The 15,009-nt window shown below is 35.5% G+C and overlaps 1 protein-coding gene across 3 annotated transcripts in view; it reads left to right on the forward strand.

Moving 5' to 3' along the window:
- The window catches only part of KCNH7 (potassium voltage-gated channel subfamily H member 7), a 247,618-nt gene that overhangs the window by 226,622 nt on the left and 5,987 nt on the right, over positions 1-15,009 (forward strand). For 2 of the 3 annotated variants that reach the window (XM_086615257.1, XM_086615258.1), the window contains 2 exons: positions 9,354-9,617; positions 14,418-14,586. In XM_086615257.1, coding sequence (XP_086471383.1) covers positions 9,354-9,617; positions 14,418-14,586 — 433 coding nt within the window. The remainder of the gene's footprint in view (positions 1-9,353; positions 9,618-14,417; positions 14,587-15,009) is intronic. The other variant, XM_086615259.1, reaches the window with a different exon arrangement.

Below are 15,009 nucleotides of genomic sequence, written 5' to 3' on the forward strand. Positions count from 1 at the left end.
TAAAATCTTAACCTGTTCAAGTGTCCAATTATTCCCATTAAAAGATACTCCCTTTGTTTAACTTTAGCTCATGTAACCCTTAGCTGAAGGCTATCAAAATTCCAGACCTGTTCTGAGCACTCACACGTAATTTTCTTGAAGCCCTAGAAGCAATCAGGTAGAAAATTTTTTCCAAGGAGAAAACTGATTTTGGTTTAAAGCTGCACTTGTTACATAGCCTAATCATAGCCACCCTTTGTTCTTTTGACAGAGTATATAAAATATTTCCATCATATCCAGGGTAATTAAAATGATGGCTAAATAAACCACCATTAGCTGTGATCCAAAAACAAGAATGTCATCCCATGGACTCTAGCTGAGTGGATGTAAGAATTCCAATGGAGTTAAAATGTTAAACTAGTAACCGGAGATTCAGGTAGCTAGTGATACTTAATTTTTAACTTTTGTCAGTTGGCCCAGGGAACTCATAACAAGGAAGTTTTTTTCCATGGATATGATTTTAAAAGACCACAAAAGAAAATTCTTACAAAATCTCATTACACAGTTATTGTGTGCTCTCGCCCATGTTGACACAGATTGTAACAATCAAGTAGGATATAAAATGCATTTTGTAGTGTTTCATTTTTAGCGTATTGTTAACTAAGTAAACTTACATAGTACTTAATTTGAATTTGAAGAATTATGCTTCTTGACCAGACTTTTCCAAAAGTGTCTACTGATATGTTCTCAAAGTAAGCACAGAGGCTAGACATCCAATAAACTTCTAATTGAATCTTGATTAGTACAGCTACCTTAAGTGTGCAGTGCTTATAGGTACTACCCAAGCTAAGAAGCCAAACCATATTAACATAGCTTTATTACACAAGGTATCCAGAGGCTATGGCTTGCAATATGGAAGACAGGGAAATCTTTGAAGAACTGATTCCCCTGCCTAAAAGTATGAGGTGAAGCAGTACCAAGAGATTGGGAAACACACCTTGCCCTTGCTCTCTCATTCTTTTCTCCTTCCCCAGCTTATTTATTTAAATGCTTACTTTATGAATAGATGACTCAGCCAAGCACTGTGCTGTGTCCCCAGCAAGAAAGTAGAGTAAGAATCCGGACAAAAATTGAAGCTCTTACTTAACTGTGTTAAACTGTTAGTATTATGCTGATGAAGTTTGCTTGGGCTTAATTAGAAAAGAGTTTCTAATATTCAGCCAGAGTGTCAGGTGGTTAAATGACCAGGAAAAACTAATATCTTGGCAGGCAGCATATGGCTTGAAACAAGACCTCACATCCCCAAAATATCACCTTCAGCATGAAACCCCTAACAAAAAGTATATAGTCATCAGAGAGCCCATCACTGCAGTTTTCCATCTGCTCCTATTATTGTTATTGTTATAGCTGTTACCACAGTGTCTAGAAGTCACCTCAGGGAGCTTCCACAGAAGAGTTTTGTTTCCAGGAGGTGCTCCCAGAGAGGCTATTTCCAGAGTCCACATCTGATCAAAATGTTGTATGCAGTCACACATACCCATAGCCATCCTTTGGAAAAAAAAAAAAAAAAAAAGTAATAATCCTACAGTGAAAGCTGAATTCCTTGTAAAAGAGAAGAAAATTCTAAACTTGATAGTAAAACTGCATTGGCTTTTGCCTTGAATCCTTTCTGAGGTGCATGTTTATAATCCTTTGTTTCTGACTTTTTAAGTATAGTATTATTTCCTGAAGACTAAATCAAGAATTGTCCTTCCGTTATTATCTGATTAACATTAAATTGATACAAAGCCAGACTGAGCAAAGAAAATTCAGAGATAAGGCTGTTACTCCATCCCTAACTCATCTCATTATACTAAAAATGGCACAAAAGAATAAATGAAGGATTGCATACTCACTGTAACCTTGAAATTCTTGGCTTTTTAAATGTGTCTCAAATTCAGTTATTCAAAACTAGCTCCTTTCTTAGTCCATTTAAAATAAAGAACACAGATACTTATGGAAAAGTTACCCAGTCTTTATTCCACAATGGTGAGGGGAGGTTTCAGTATCTTCTGCTGTTCCCTATTTCCAAAATCATCCAAATCTTCATAGCTCAGAGAAGAAACACAGCAAAGGACACATCAACTTACCAAACTCTCACAAGAACTGAGACAAACAGTAATTCAAACAGCTCTCTCCAGTACAATTAATTTCCTCCACCATAACGATTCCACCATCACGATTCAACCTACTGGAACTTTTCAGCAAAATTGCCAGGACTTGCTCTAACGATGGAATTTCACCAGTTTGTATCTTTAAGTTCCTCAGTAAAGACTTAGAATTCCCAAATTATGAATGAAAGGAATCTTCTGTCATTAAAAACAGTCACAGAAAAATAAGAACTTTAAACTTTTTTAATACTGAGAGGAGAAACTTTTTAACTTTCCTAAAATACCACCAGTAACCTACTTTTTCTAGGAATAGGAATCTTCCTGCATTAGTTTCAAGACAGACATCATTTTTCCTTGTCGTTAGTCAAATACCACACACATATCTGACAGTATGTTTTGTAAGAAGAGGGTCCTAAAGATAGGTAGGAAATTTGAAGGGAAATATAACGAGTAGAAGTGAGGAAAAAGGAGGAAAAAAAAAACGTGCTGAAGAATATAAGGATTTCCTCACCCCAGCTTTCAGGAGCCATTGTAAATCTTTGGCATTATTTCAAATTCTGAGGTCTGACAGGTCTACAGATAGCTACTGCACCAAGGTGCTGAACAAGGATTTATAGATACACAAATCCATGTGCCTGGTGGAACTTTAGATAAATTCTTTCTGCCAGCTTAAGAAATATCTCAAGAAATATGTGTGCACCTTTAAGAATTCTTATCTCTGTCATGTTCTGAAAATGGCCAAGCTTTGATATAACTGTTTCTGTTGCAAAAGATTACTTTAAAACCAAAAAATCTCTGATGGAAAGAACCTATTTTTACTTGTTCTTCCTTTCACCTAAGTTCTGTTGGATGTTATTGGGGGGGGGATAACTGTATATAATATTCACAGAAGGAAAAATTGTAGTAATGTAGCCAGTCCTCATCAAAAGTTTGGCACTGTTGCTAAATTAAATTATTAATGAATATGTGATGACTTCAGGGTTCATTACATTGCTCTTTTTTATTTCTAAAATTTATAATCCTGTGGTCCTCTAATGTGAAGAAATATCTTTATCACTGAGTAGGCACTGTGTGTTTTGCTACTTCCTCTAATTATAAGTGCTGCCAATGTAACTTTCCAAATTTAAAAGTGAATTCCAGTGCAGCTAACTATCAGAACACTATGTGATTATTTATTATTATAAAATATATTTGAAAGACAGCCTTTATGTTAATTCTCTCACTGTACTAAGCATTATTACTATATTATATGTGATATATACATAGTTTTCCTGTTTATAGACCCTTGCTATACAAAGCACACTACAGATTTTAACAGCATTTATTTTCAGAGCTTTAGGCCCAACTACTTCTGCTGACCATACCAATTTCTATTTTTTCAACTGAGATCATTTGGAAAATATTTAAATCCGAACTTCTTAGGCTATCCAACAGATATTTTGCACATCTTTCAAACTATTTTTCTTTTTTCATGCACACTGAATTTGTGATTTTTTCCATACAGCTTTCATGCATTAAAACCCATCCAAAAAGTCAGTAATTTTTCTAGTACTAATAGTTAGACATTCTGTTTAACTTGAACAGTGCTTTAATCACCAATGATGTTTCACCAAGAAGCAAGAAAAACATCTAGAGATACTAACTTACACTTTCTTATCACTTCAAATTATTAGTTATAAGGCATTTATGATTAAACTTTCCTTAAAAGTTTTTGCTTTTTTCTGTACTATTTTGTCCTCAGGGATGTATTGGTAATGTGCAGATGTTGGAGCAAGCTATGCTTTCAGCAGGCACTCAAAAATGTTTATGAAGGCAGCACTTCTCAGTTTCCCTGATCACCAGTCATGACCTGAGATGATCATGACAACAATAGAAGACTGTCTTGACAACAGACAAATTTCTCTTCAGCTGAAAAAATGTTACAGTGCTATGTTCAAGTTGTTCATCTTCTGGAATGGACTTTCAGATGACCTTTCCTGGGACGTATTCCTTGTCAGGACATCAGATCAGGCTGGTTTTGACAAACATCCAGATGTTCACGATATGCAGTGTCAGGACTCTGAGGCTGGGCATAGGCCAAGTTGAATCTGAGAGACAAGAGCTCAAGCACTAAAACACAAGATTTATAAATGTCTTAGGTTTGTTTAAGTGAATTTGGGGTAAGTTATACCTTCTGATGTTTGAGAAGGGTTAAATGTCTCTATAGACAAGGCCAAAATCAGTTTTCAGGCAAATTTTCTGGTAGCAGTAGCTCTCATTTAAAAGACTGCACACAAAATTAAGTCCAGAATTTTATCTGTCGCTTGTCATGCATTTGTAAAGATTGCAGGCATCACGTCCTTTCTTCACTGGAAAATAAATCCCCTAAAGTTCTTCATACTGTTTGTTGTAAGACTGTTTGCAAATCAGTACAGTTTTCTCTCTGAAGATTTTAAATTCACTAAAATCAAGCAATAAAGAGTTATTAGATCTCATTAATTAAAAATGCATTCTGAAGTCTGTCACTGGAAGCTTCGATATGAATGTGATTTTCAAGTAAAAATATTAATTGCAGATCAGGTCAAGAGACCCAATCTGAAAGACCAAAGTCAAAGAAAGGATGGCAACAGAAACAAAAGTGTTAGACATCTTGCCCGTGGATTTCATTGTTTTAATAATATATCTTAAGGGAATACAAATTACTTTAACTTTTTTCTTTTATTCTCAGATATATGAAAAATGTGGCAAAAAGATATATCTTCACCATGGCAACGGTTATCTACTGAATGACCAGACACTGGGCTGTTTTTCATTTTCATGTTCACAAACAATCAGATTCCTCCTTTTTGATATTTCCTTGTTACCTAGTCCATCAGAAGGCACTCAGTTATATTTAGCAATGTACTCCATACCGGTCACATTCAACTAAGTATGAAGCAAACAGCAAGGAAAAAGGATTAGGAGCATTTTAATCAGCATTTTAATAATCCAGATTGGCAATCTATAGAGTAGTTTAGCCTGCATACAACTTGAATAGACTTCTCTGGAATCACCCTTCATTATATATTGGTCCTGCTCTACAGTACCAGTAATATTTGGTATTACATAATTATTATATATTTTTCTTACACCACTAAGTGAAAAGGAGAGATTTTTTGACATCTTTGAGATTTTGCATTTTTTCACCACTGTTTGTGGTATTTTATTTAACATACTATCTGAAATACTTGGTCAGTGACTTTTCATTCCAAATATTTGCTGCCCGTGGTGCATGGGTGGGTGCATAAGGCATTTTTCTGCTCTCTGACGAGGTAACTGACATTTTCAAATTAAATAACAGATAACACATAGTTGTGATGACTAGCAAATATTTTGTTCATATGTAGGAAAGACAGATTGACCACCACAGGAATATCGGTGAAGATCATATAAGAAAGAGCTAAAAACAGTTGAACCAAAATACTTGCTGGGAATCAGAAGATCTGCAGACCTTTAAGCAATCAACCATCCCTCATTCCAAGTAACAATGTACATTTCTCTTTGCCAAGGGATGTACTTGGTGTAGCATAAAATAATATAGTAGTTTTTTTCAAAGGAAAGGGAAGATGTCATTTCTGCTGAACAGATTTATAGTTATGCAGATGATGTTAATGATAAGGATTGTCTGGTTTCTGGTTTGGGATATAAATTGCTTTCTGCAGGGGTAAGGAAGTCATTCACCTAATTTCCTGCACAAAATTGAATTTGTCTAGGCATGTTATGGGACTTTTTACTGGATGGCTGAAAAAGGGAGTAAGAATTTGGCAGCTTCTGAAACACTAGCCTACATAGCTAGCCTGATTAAGCATGACAAATTCCAGTTAATGAAATTACAATACTATTAATCAGTGTTCCTCCACATGTAATATATTACTGACACTAATACCGATGTTGTTTGCAGCAGACTAATACCTTAAGAGAAAATATGTCTAGATCACGCAGACTGCCACTGTGAATATTGCAAAACTTCAATACTACAAGCTGACCATGGCACACAAAAGAAACATGATCGATCTCTGGTAACCATCCCACCAAGTTCGATTTCATGCCAGTATTTCTGTGAGTCTATGGTATAGCTATATTTCGTTGCCCTCATGACAACCCCGTTTCTTCCCTCCCTTTGCCAGTGCAAGTGCGAAAAGCAGGACACAAACCTTCGGATAATTACTATGAAGATTTTTTAATTTCCAGACAGCAAATGTCAGAGGGCATTGCCTGTAAACTTGGCAGGCACACAAAACACATAACAGGCTGAATCAAGTCCCATAAAGAGTGTAAATGACGTTTGTACATGTTTGGCAAAGCAGGAAGTTACAAAATAGCCATCTTCATCAAAACATTGTTTCTAGCAGTCAGCATCAGAGAGTGAAACTTTTCTTACTGGAAAAGGAAGGAGGGAGCACTAGGATGAGGGATTTGAGGGGTTTTTTTCTAACGATTACATTTATTTTGGAAACAGAAGAGAAAGGAGAAGTGAAACCTTTTGAAACCTCAAGTCTGTGTGATAGAAAGGGAATTTATCCATCCATACACATACACAGAATATTCAACTCTTCTGGAAAATTCATTCCAAACCAATGACTGAATTTCATTGCAAAAGGAAAGAGAAATTGGAGAAATTCACACTCTGAATAAAGCACTAGCTGCATATTATTTGTAACATATTTCTACTGAGCTACAGAAGGACTGTTAAGCTGTTGAGCTGAGGTATAGAGCTTGCTCTATCATCAGGTCCTGAAGAGCCAAATAATTAATGCAGTTTTCATTTGAATTCCTGCTCTAGGTGCAGAGTATCACCAGATTATTCTCCAGACAGAAGAATCTTTAGCATTAAATAAGACTCTTTTAAAAGAAAAACAACTTTTGACCCTCTGAATGTAGCCAGATGGCTAGCAGATAAAGCAACATCAGTAAAGCCAAAGATGCATATTTTGAAATAGACCAGCTGATGAACAAATCTTCCCTGATTTCAATAGGCAGGTCCCTGCATTCAACAGATCTCTGCTTTCCTTCTAAAGCCAGTGAGTTCATTATACCTGGACAGTATTTGGAAAAGAGCATGTTCTGTTATTCTGATACAGATGGAGAATAAATGCAGGGGTATCGATTCAATTACCCTGGTTTTACAGCAGTGTAATTGTTAGCAGAATCTGGCTTCTTTTTTCTAGATATTTTAGTATTCTCTGAATATGACAGATAAGGCAGTCTGCTATACTTCAGCTGCTATACAATTTTTTTCTTTAGAGTCTCAATGACCTCCTCTTAAAATTAGTCCACTGATTGATTTGTATTCCACAGGGTGCTCATTACTGCTACCGTTAGTGCACAAGATCCCATGAACATAAAAAATTACCCTAAAAAATGGCAATTTCAAGCTTTCATTAGAAGTTCTTTCTCACAGGTTGAAGTCAGTGAAGCAGTAAGTAATTAAGACAATTTACTGTAGCGTGACTCTATGTATGTCACCATATATTCCCACAAGAAAAGCCATGGGAGACATCTACATTAGAATTTTCTTATGAAGCTTTCTTCCGTATTTTGAAAATGGGATTACAGAGAACATGGTACTTGACTCTCCAATCTGAGCAACCCCCAAGAGCTTTACACTGCCAGTCCATTTGCATTTGTGTTGATGCCTTCACAGTATCAGAGTATCACTGGTATCACTTATAGCTAGCAATCCTGCTAACACAAGTCAAATAAAATCACTTCAGTCCAGGGCTGTGTGAATTGCCCTTGGAGACTCTAGAACAGTTACAGGAGGTTTGCTTTGATACTGGTTTTATTTTGTTCACCATTACCTGCCCTTGCTGCTCACAGATGCCTGGACTCCTGCAGAGTGTTCTGTACAGATATTGCGTTCTCTTTATGAGCAGATAAAGAGGATTAGATCAGGCCACAGTTTCATTTCCTTATAGCGATCAGAAAATGAAGAAGAAACCTAGGGAATATACTAAAAGTTGTACTAACCACTGCTGTAGGCTGTAAAGACTACAGACATTCCAAAGCTGTGTTGATTAGTAATTAGCACAAAGCAGATGGGAAATCATGCTGTCTCCCCAGGAAGTTAATGCAAACTAGTTACAGTATTTATATGTTGTTGAGACTACCCTGCTAAAATGTGTTTTAAATAAATAGCAGAACTGGAATTAGCTTGACATTTCAGTAAAAAATAGGTAAGACCAAATATTGAATTGGAAATTAGCTTCAAGTTTATGCTGAAAAGAGAACAGGAGTTCTCTATATTCATAAATTATCATTCTTGGGTTTAAATCCTATTTAGTTTTTATGATGTGTTTTTAAAGGCATCTGCTTTAAATCTAGTTTTATTTGCCACTTCTCAAGAGGACTGAATCTGCTGTTCCTCCCTACAGACCTTGAATGTGATTATTGAAAGATTCATCTCCATTTGATTGGTTCTCTGCTGCCATATATATCACAGCATGTTGTGTATTTTTCTTACTCAAAAGATTGGATGTTCAGAGAATTGCAATTAATTCTAAAGGCTAAGGAATTTCAGCTACTTTGGAAAGTTTTTTTGAAATGATTCCACAAAGACAAACAAGGAACTCCCATCTTTTTGTACCAATAGGGTTTCTCTGTATCATATCAATCCTAAATATAGGTTTGACAGTAATGAGCGTGGAGAAACATGCTCTCTGTATAGGTTGGCCCAGACATTTTGAGGTTGAGTGGTTGATTAATACATTTGCCTTTTTTTGAAAAAGAATAATTAGCAAAGATGCTTTTATGTGGGCATAACTGAAATGGGATAGCCTGTTGAGACTGTGAGAAGTGACTAAGAATGTGCGAAACTGGAAGAGGGAATTGAATAATAAATTATTTTTTTAAAAAGTCTGGAATATAAGGCTTTCTCAAATCTCATCCTCACCTGGAAAAAACAGTGAGTAAACAGGGAGGCTGTGTTGGGCAAAACTTTTGCTGTTTTGATGTAAGCAACTTTTTGCATAAGTTATGGTTTAGAGACTATGAAACCTTACTACACACATGCAAATGTCTTCTAGAATTTTTTTAAAAATATAAATCTCTGATACAGGAATGAAAAAAGGCTTTAAAGTAATTTTTTCTCATAGACAGTGAACTTCCTAGTGGATATAACAATCATCTCCATCCTCAGACCAGAATAAGCTAGAACACAATCTCATGAACTGCATATTATTGTACATTATTATTTCTATTCAACAGATTATTTCAAAGAGAATGATCAGAGTGATCCTGAACCCTCAGAGGACACCACCAGATACTATCAATCTATTAAGAAACACTTTGAGGAGAAAAAAAGTGGGTCATCATCTTTTGTGTCCTCTATTGAAGATGAGCAAAAGCCCCTGTTCTCTGGGATAGCTGATTACCCATCTGTAACAGAGAAAACCACAGAGGTCGACTTTGAAGAAATAGTTCATGCCACAGAAGAAGTTCTTATTGACAAAAGAAACAATTCTTGCAAAGGTAATCTAGCTGATGCTATTTTGTACAGTTTGAGTAGATATCTTTTTTAGTCTAACTATCAAAAATAATTTTCTGAATGGTTCTATCAATTCTTTACATAATTTTTACTTTTGTGTTTCCTTTAAGGTTAACTAGAAAAAATATTTTAGATCAAAAATTATTATTTCTCAAGAGAATTAACGTAGTTTAACACACTGGCTGTGAGACTGGACTACAGAACTTCCAAAAGGCTATTCCAGGTTTTTTTAATAGATCATCTTGTAACTGAACTGCCTTAGGAAAGTCATTTGAACAAACTCTTTAAAATTGTCAACTGGTACTGTACTTTATTGAGTGCCCATGGATGAAAACCATCCCCAAAGCAGTAAAGAATCCCTCAAGAGGTGTTTTATATGCCAGAGCTGGGTGACAGTAAAAAATCCTAGATAATGAGAGCTAGATAAACCTAATGATGGTTGCCCATGCAGAAAAAAAAAATGTTTTCAGGTAACTGGTTTCATTCTCTGAATTGACAAGGCACAACTCAAATTGAGTGAAAAAAAATCATAATAGCTTGAAAGAATGCTATCCCGTTCTGCTGCATATTTTGGTTAAAAGGAGTGCCATTACACCACACAGACCAAATCCTGACTTCCATGAGTAAAACACAAGAATAAAGATTTGGCCTTTCATATATGACAAATGATCAAAAGCTATTAAGCAATCTCAGTTAATTTTACATAGAGTTAAATCACATAATTAAAATTACATATAATATATTAAAATATTAATTTTCTCAGTGATGTGAAGGGAAATTAATTAAAAACCCTGGATTAATATACAATTTAAATATCGCTGAAAGTTCATTTGTAATTGTTTCAGTCTGAAGGGAAGAATTACATATTTACTGTTTAATGCTGTTTTCCCTAGTAGTTTGTTTCCATTGAGGAAATTTAACCTTTTAATCATCATTCAATAAACTTCAGGCTCTTAGGCTATCCCTTTAAATGAACCTAATGATGAATTAGGCCAAAAAAATTAATTTTTACATTTCAAAGGTATGAATATATGAAGTCTGGTCTCCTCAGGTTAGGGCTATATAAATCTGCACCACATAAACTTGTTGCATACATACTGCAATTTGAAAGCTTACCTTTCCCTACCAATAGCCAGAAATGTGTCCTTGCAGCTATAGCAACATTTTCCAAGGCAACCTATTGCAGATTTTGTTTGAGCTAAATTTAGCATGTCTAAAGGTTACATATTTTGATTAAGACCACATTCTTTTTTCCACTTTGTTATCTAGCGCTTCTGGTAATATGTATGAAAGCTCATTACCTTTCTTGTAAATTTCATAAAAACTTCAAGGTCAATAAAATAAGATCAGCTTTGATACATGTTTTAAATGAAATTCTTACTCCTGCTATTAATTAGAGATTGATTACAACTTGCCATACAAGTAGTATAAACGTAATGAAATTTTGAAAAAACAGTTTGTATGTATGGAAATTTATAATCCACATATATTAAGATATCTTTTAAATCTTGAACATAAATCCACTTGTATAAAGCTACTGAAATTCATTACCACTGTGATTGATACATATTTAATTATCTTTAGTTTTGTTTTAAGCTTTCATCATTACATGAATGGAAACAGTGATGTATTGGATAATGTGGGCAGAAACTGCATAAACTTCTTTCTCATAATCTTAAAATGCAACTTTAAAACATGTAGCTCTTCTGATAATTTTAATGTATAGTAATCTATATATTGCATAAAAATGCTATTTTCTGTTTTCACTTGGTTGGTATTTGAACTATAGGGTTGATTCTTGAATTGTTCAAGTGAATCCAGTTATACATTTATTGATTTAGTTCTCAGTCTAGGATTCTTCAAGCCCTGGAAGACCATAGTTGGTTATAAAGCTGTAACTGCTGTTGGGCTTTTCTGGAGTTACTCATATTAACTTGCTAAGTGTATGAGCTTATTTTATAATTTGAGTGTAAATTCATTAGCTTTGTCACGAATTAAATGTTTGTTGTAATAGTCTACAAATACATATTCCGGGATAAAAACCAGTTTTTAGTTTCCAGTCCTGAAATTCACTGCTTAAAAGTAAGTCCACTGGATTTACAACATTCATTTCACCCACACCCATAGTTTAAAATTTTACCCCTGAAATTTGTCATAGCTTTCACTTTGCTGTAAGCTTTCCACTGTAAACTGTGCCACATGTGCCTCCTAAAACCAAATTACATGCTTCTCTGACACTGTTTTCCTCTTTCCTTCTGTTGGTTTATGTGGCTGAGAAGCTGAACAGGTTTCTGTGTAGCGAAGATGAAATCTCTTTCCCCTTCCTTCTACTGAGTGCATAAAATCAGTTACAGGTCATGTCACGAAATTCAAACACTCTCTACAGCTCCAGGAAACTTTCTACCACCTGCTAACCAAAGATCAGATAATGCATTAAGCACCTTTCTCTGACAAAAAAAAAAAAAAAGAAGCAAGTCTCCTCCTCCACTTGGAGTCACGTAGTGAGAGCTCCCCTTCCTGGCTAAATCTGTTTGAAATACTAAATATGAGCAGGAGTTATTTGTTATTATTATTATTTTACTTAGAGAAATACTGCTCAAAGATGTGTTTGAAAAGGCTCAGTTAATAGCATTTTGACAAACCTCTCACGTCACCCATACTGTGGTTTTTTCACTTTTCTTTGAAGCATGGCTCTGGCTGCTATGGTTGCTTAGAAAAATTTCACAAGTGTGAAATGAATGTAACCTATGCTGAGTTACCAGCACGCAGTGCCAAGAGAAGCGTTAGGAGAAGCTCTGAGCAAACCATTCAGGGACTGTTCAGGGATTCAAATCCAACTGCTCATACAACAGAGGCTGAGTCCTTATAAGCAGCCAAGGATTTTGTCCAGCTGCATGTTGAAGCAGCAGCCTGAGCACAGTAAGAACTTCTCATACATTCTGTAACTTCATATACTTAAATAACTACAAGTACAATGCTAATGGGAGTTGTGCTGAACAGGTGTTAAAGCTTTAAACAGCCTTTTTTACTACAGCGGAGTAGAATGTGAGTGGTATTTTTGACTGCATGACAACAGATTCACTCAGAGTAACAAAGGCCTGAGGCCGGTGGGGCTAGATGTAGAAAAAGCACTGTTCCTCCTAAATATGTCACCTGCAGGCTCTGCAAAGCTCACAGAAAGATCTTAATTCTATATCAGATAAGGGTACTAGCAACTAATAAATCCCATGATAAACGATTTGAAACTTTTCACCAGCTTGGTCAATAGGAGAAGCAGCCTAAAGCCAGGAATGTAAACTAATTAATAAATGCACAGAGGTGTAAATTAATCAAACTGAAACGGGAAGGGAAATAGCTCAAACCAGAAATCCAAGCAAAAGGAAGGAGTGCCCCTGAGTTCTGGTTGAGGGGTAAGGCACAGTGTTTGATCACAGAGATTCAAGAACTGGGAGGGACAAGAGGGATGGAATTTGGGCACAGCAGGTAGAAGGTGAGGCCTGGAGTAGTCATAATCATTTTTTTTTTACAAAAGGCTGGAGATAAATAAATAAATATAAATGACTCGCATAAAGAGTATGTTTTTGTATACTTTATATATGATATATACAATATATAAGGATTAGAAAGGGAATTAAATTCAGCAAATTAGCTGAAACGCTGAAGTAAGATAATTATGTGACTGGGTCTTTTTTAGCTTGAAATTAATTTATTTTCTCTATCTTAATCCTAAATTTTGCCTGCAGTTCAAACAGGGAAAAAAGAAAATTATTTACTATGAAGCTTCATTTAATATTAAAGTGATATCCAACTGAACCAACAATGATGAATATTTCATTCTTTTAGGATTCACAAATTATTAGACAAAATGTACTGGCACTTTTCACCTCATAGTACTGTAAGAGTCTCTGAGACATGCTTTACATTACGATGTAAGGGTTGGGTTGGAGTCTAGTGATGCTAAAAGCTGTATCAACAAAAATCAATTTCCTTTTTGAAAGTAATAACCAGTATCCCTTTGCAAACAACATAAGCTGCACTAAATGGCCTCTGCCACAGAGAAAACACATTACACTTCACCAAACTTGTTAAGACAAGCAGTATTTCAACTATTGGTAAGAAAGGCAGCTAGCTGAAGTCTGGCAACTTCCTCTAGAGGGGGAATTTCAATGCACTGTAATGCATGCCCAGTGCTGTAAATGCAATGCAGCAAGTTCTCCTTTTACACCAAAAAGCTAAACAGTAAATACACCTCAATAGCACATTCAAGGCAAGAGAAGAGGTTTTAGCCAGATCTCTGAAACACACAATCAAAGACATTCAAGTATATCAGTTAATGCACTTGGGTTAAAACAAGTATTCCTAATTTCAATGAACAATGACTTGCTAAAAACCAAACTAACAAACAAACAAACAAAACACCACCTTGAAAAAGTTGGGACTTCATTGGTAAAATAATAGAAATAAAACTAAAGAAATAGGAACCATTCAGGGGCAGCACTCTGATGATGCTGAATTAACAAAGCTGCTTGTTTATCTACAGCTTCAAAATGTCAGCATGTTGCTATTGTTAGGTTAGAATTTTATAATTTTTGGATGTGACCACTTTTATCTTTCCTTAAATAATAGTAAGGAACAAAGAGAGCTGTTCAGGCAGTGTGCCAATGCACCAATATGACTTTCAAGGTTTTGCAAAACACTAGTAAGTGGGATGCTTGAGGGGTGCCAACCCCTCTCTAACAGCATGTATATGAAATTATGCTTTTATATGGTTTGTTCTTCATCAGATATCACTGATACAAGAGACTGGGAGCCGGAGAACATCCAGGAGTACCAGGACTCCCCAACTCAGTCAGCATTACCACATGTTACATGGGGCATCTGTGAAACTGAAAGTGACTTTATATATGGGGAAGTGGAGAATCGATTAGATTTACTTCAAGAACAACTCAACAGGTAAAAACAAAGATATGACAAAAAAAAATATATGCTTGAAAGTACATAATACAACTGATATTAATGACAGTACAGGAGGAATGAATTTGCACAGAAAGTTTCCAAAAGCATTCAGAAGTTCAGAAGTTCAAAAGTTCAAAAGTATGCCCGATGGTAATATCACTTTGTTATCTATATGTAGTCTGAGTAGCATAAATATCACCAAAGTTCAGTCTTCCAGATTCTAGGAAAAACCTATTCGTGGAATGCAGGGTACAAAATTTTTAATTAATTGCCAGAATATTCATATCATAGAATCATAGAATGATTTGGGTTGGAAGGGACCTTAAATATCATCTAGTTCCAGCCTCCCTGCCATGGGCAGGGACATCTTCCACTAGACCAGGTTGCTTAAAGCCTCATCGAACCCGGCCTTGAACACTT

Source organism: Tauraco erythrolophus, chromosome 8 (assembly GCF_009769465.1).
Source record: "Tauraco erythrolophus isolate bTauEry1 chromosome 8, bTauEry1.pri, whole genome shotgun sequence".
Lineage (NCBI taxonomy): Eukaryota > Metazoa > Chordata > Aves > Musophagiformes > Musophagidae > Tauraco > Tauraco erythrolophus.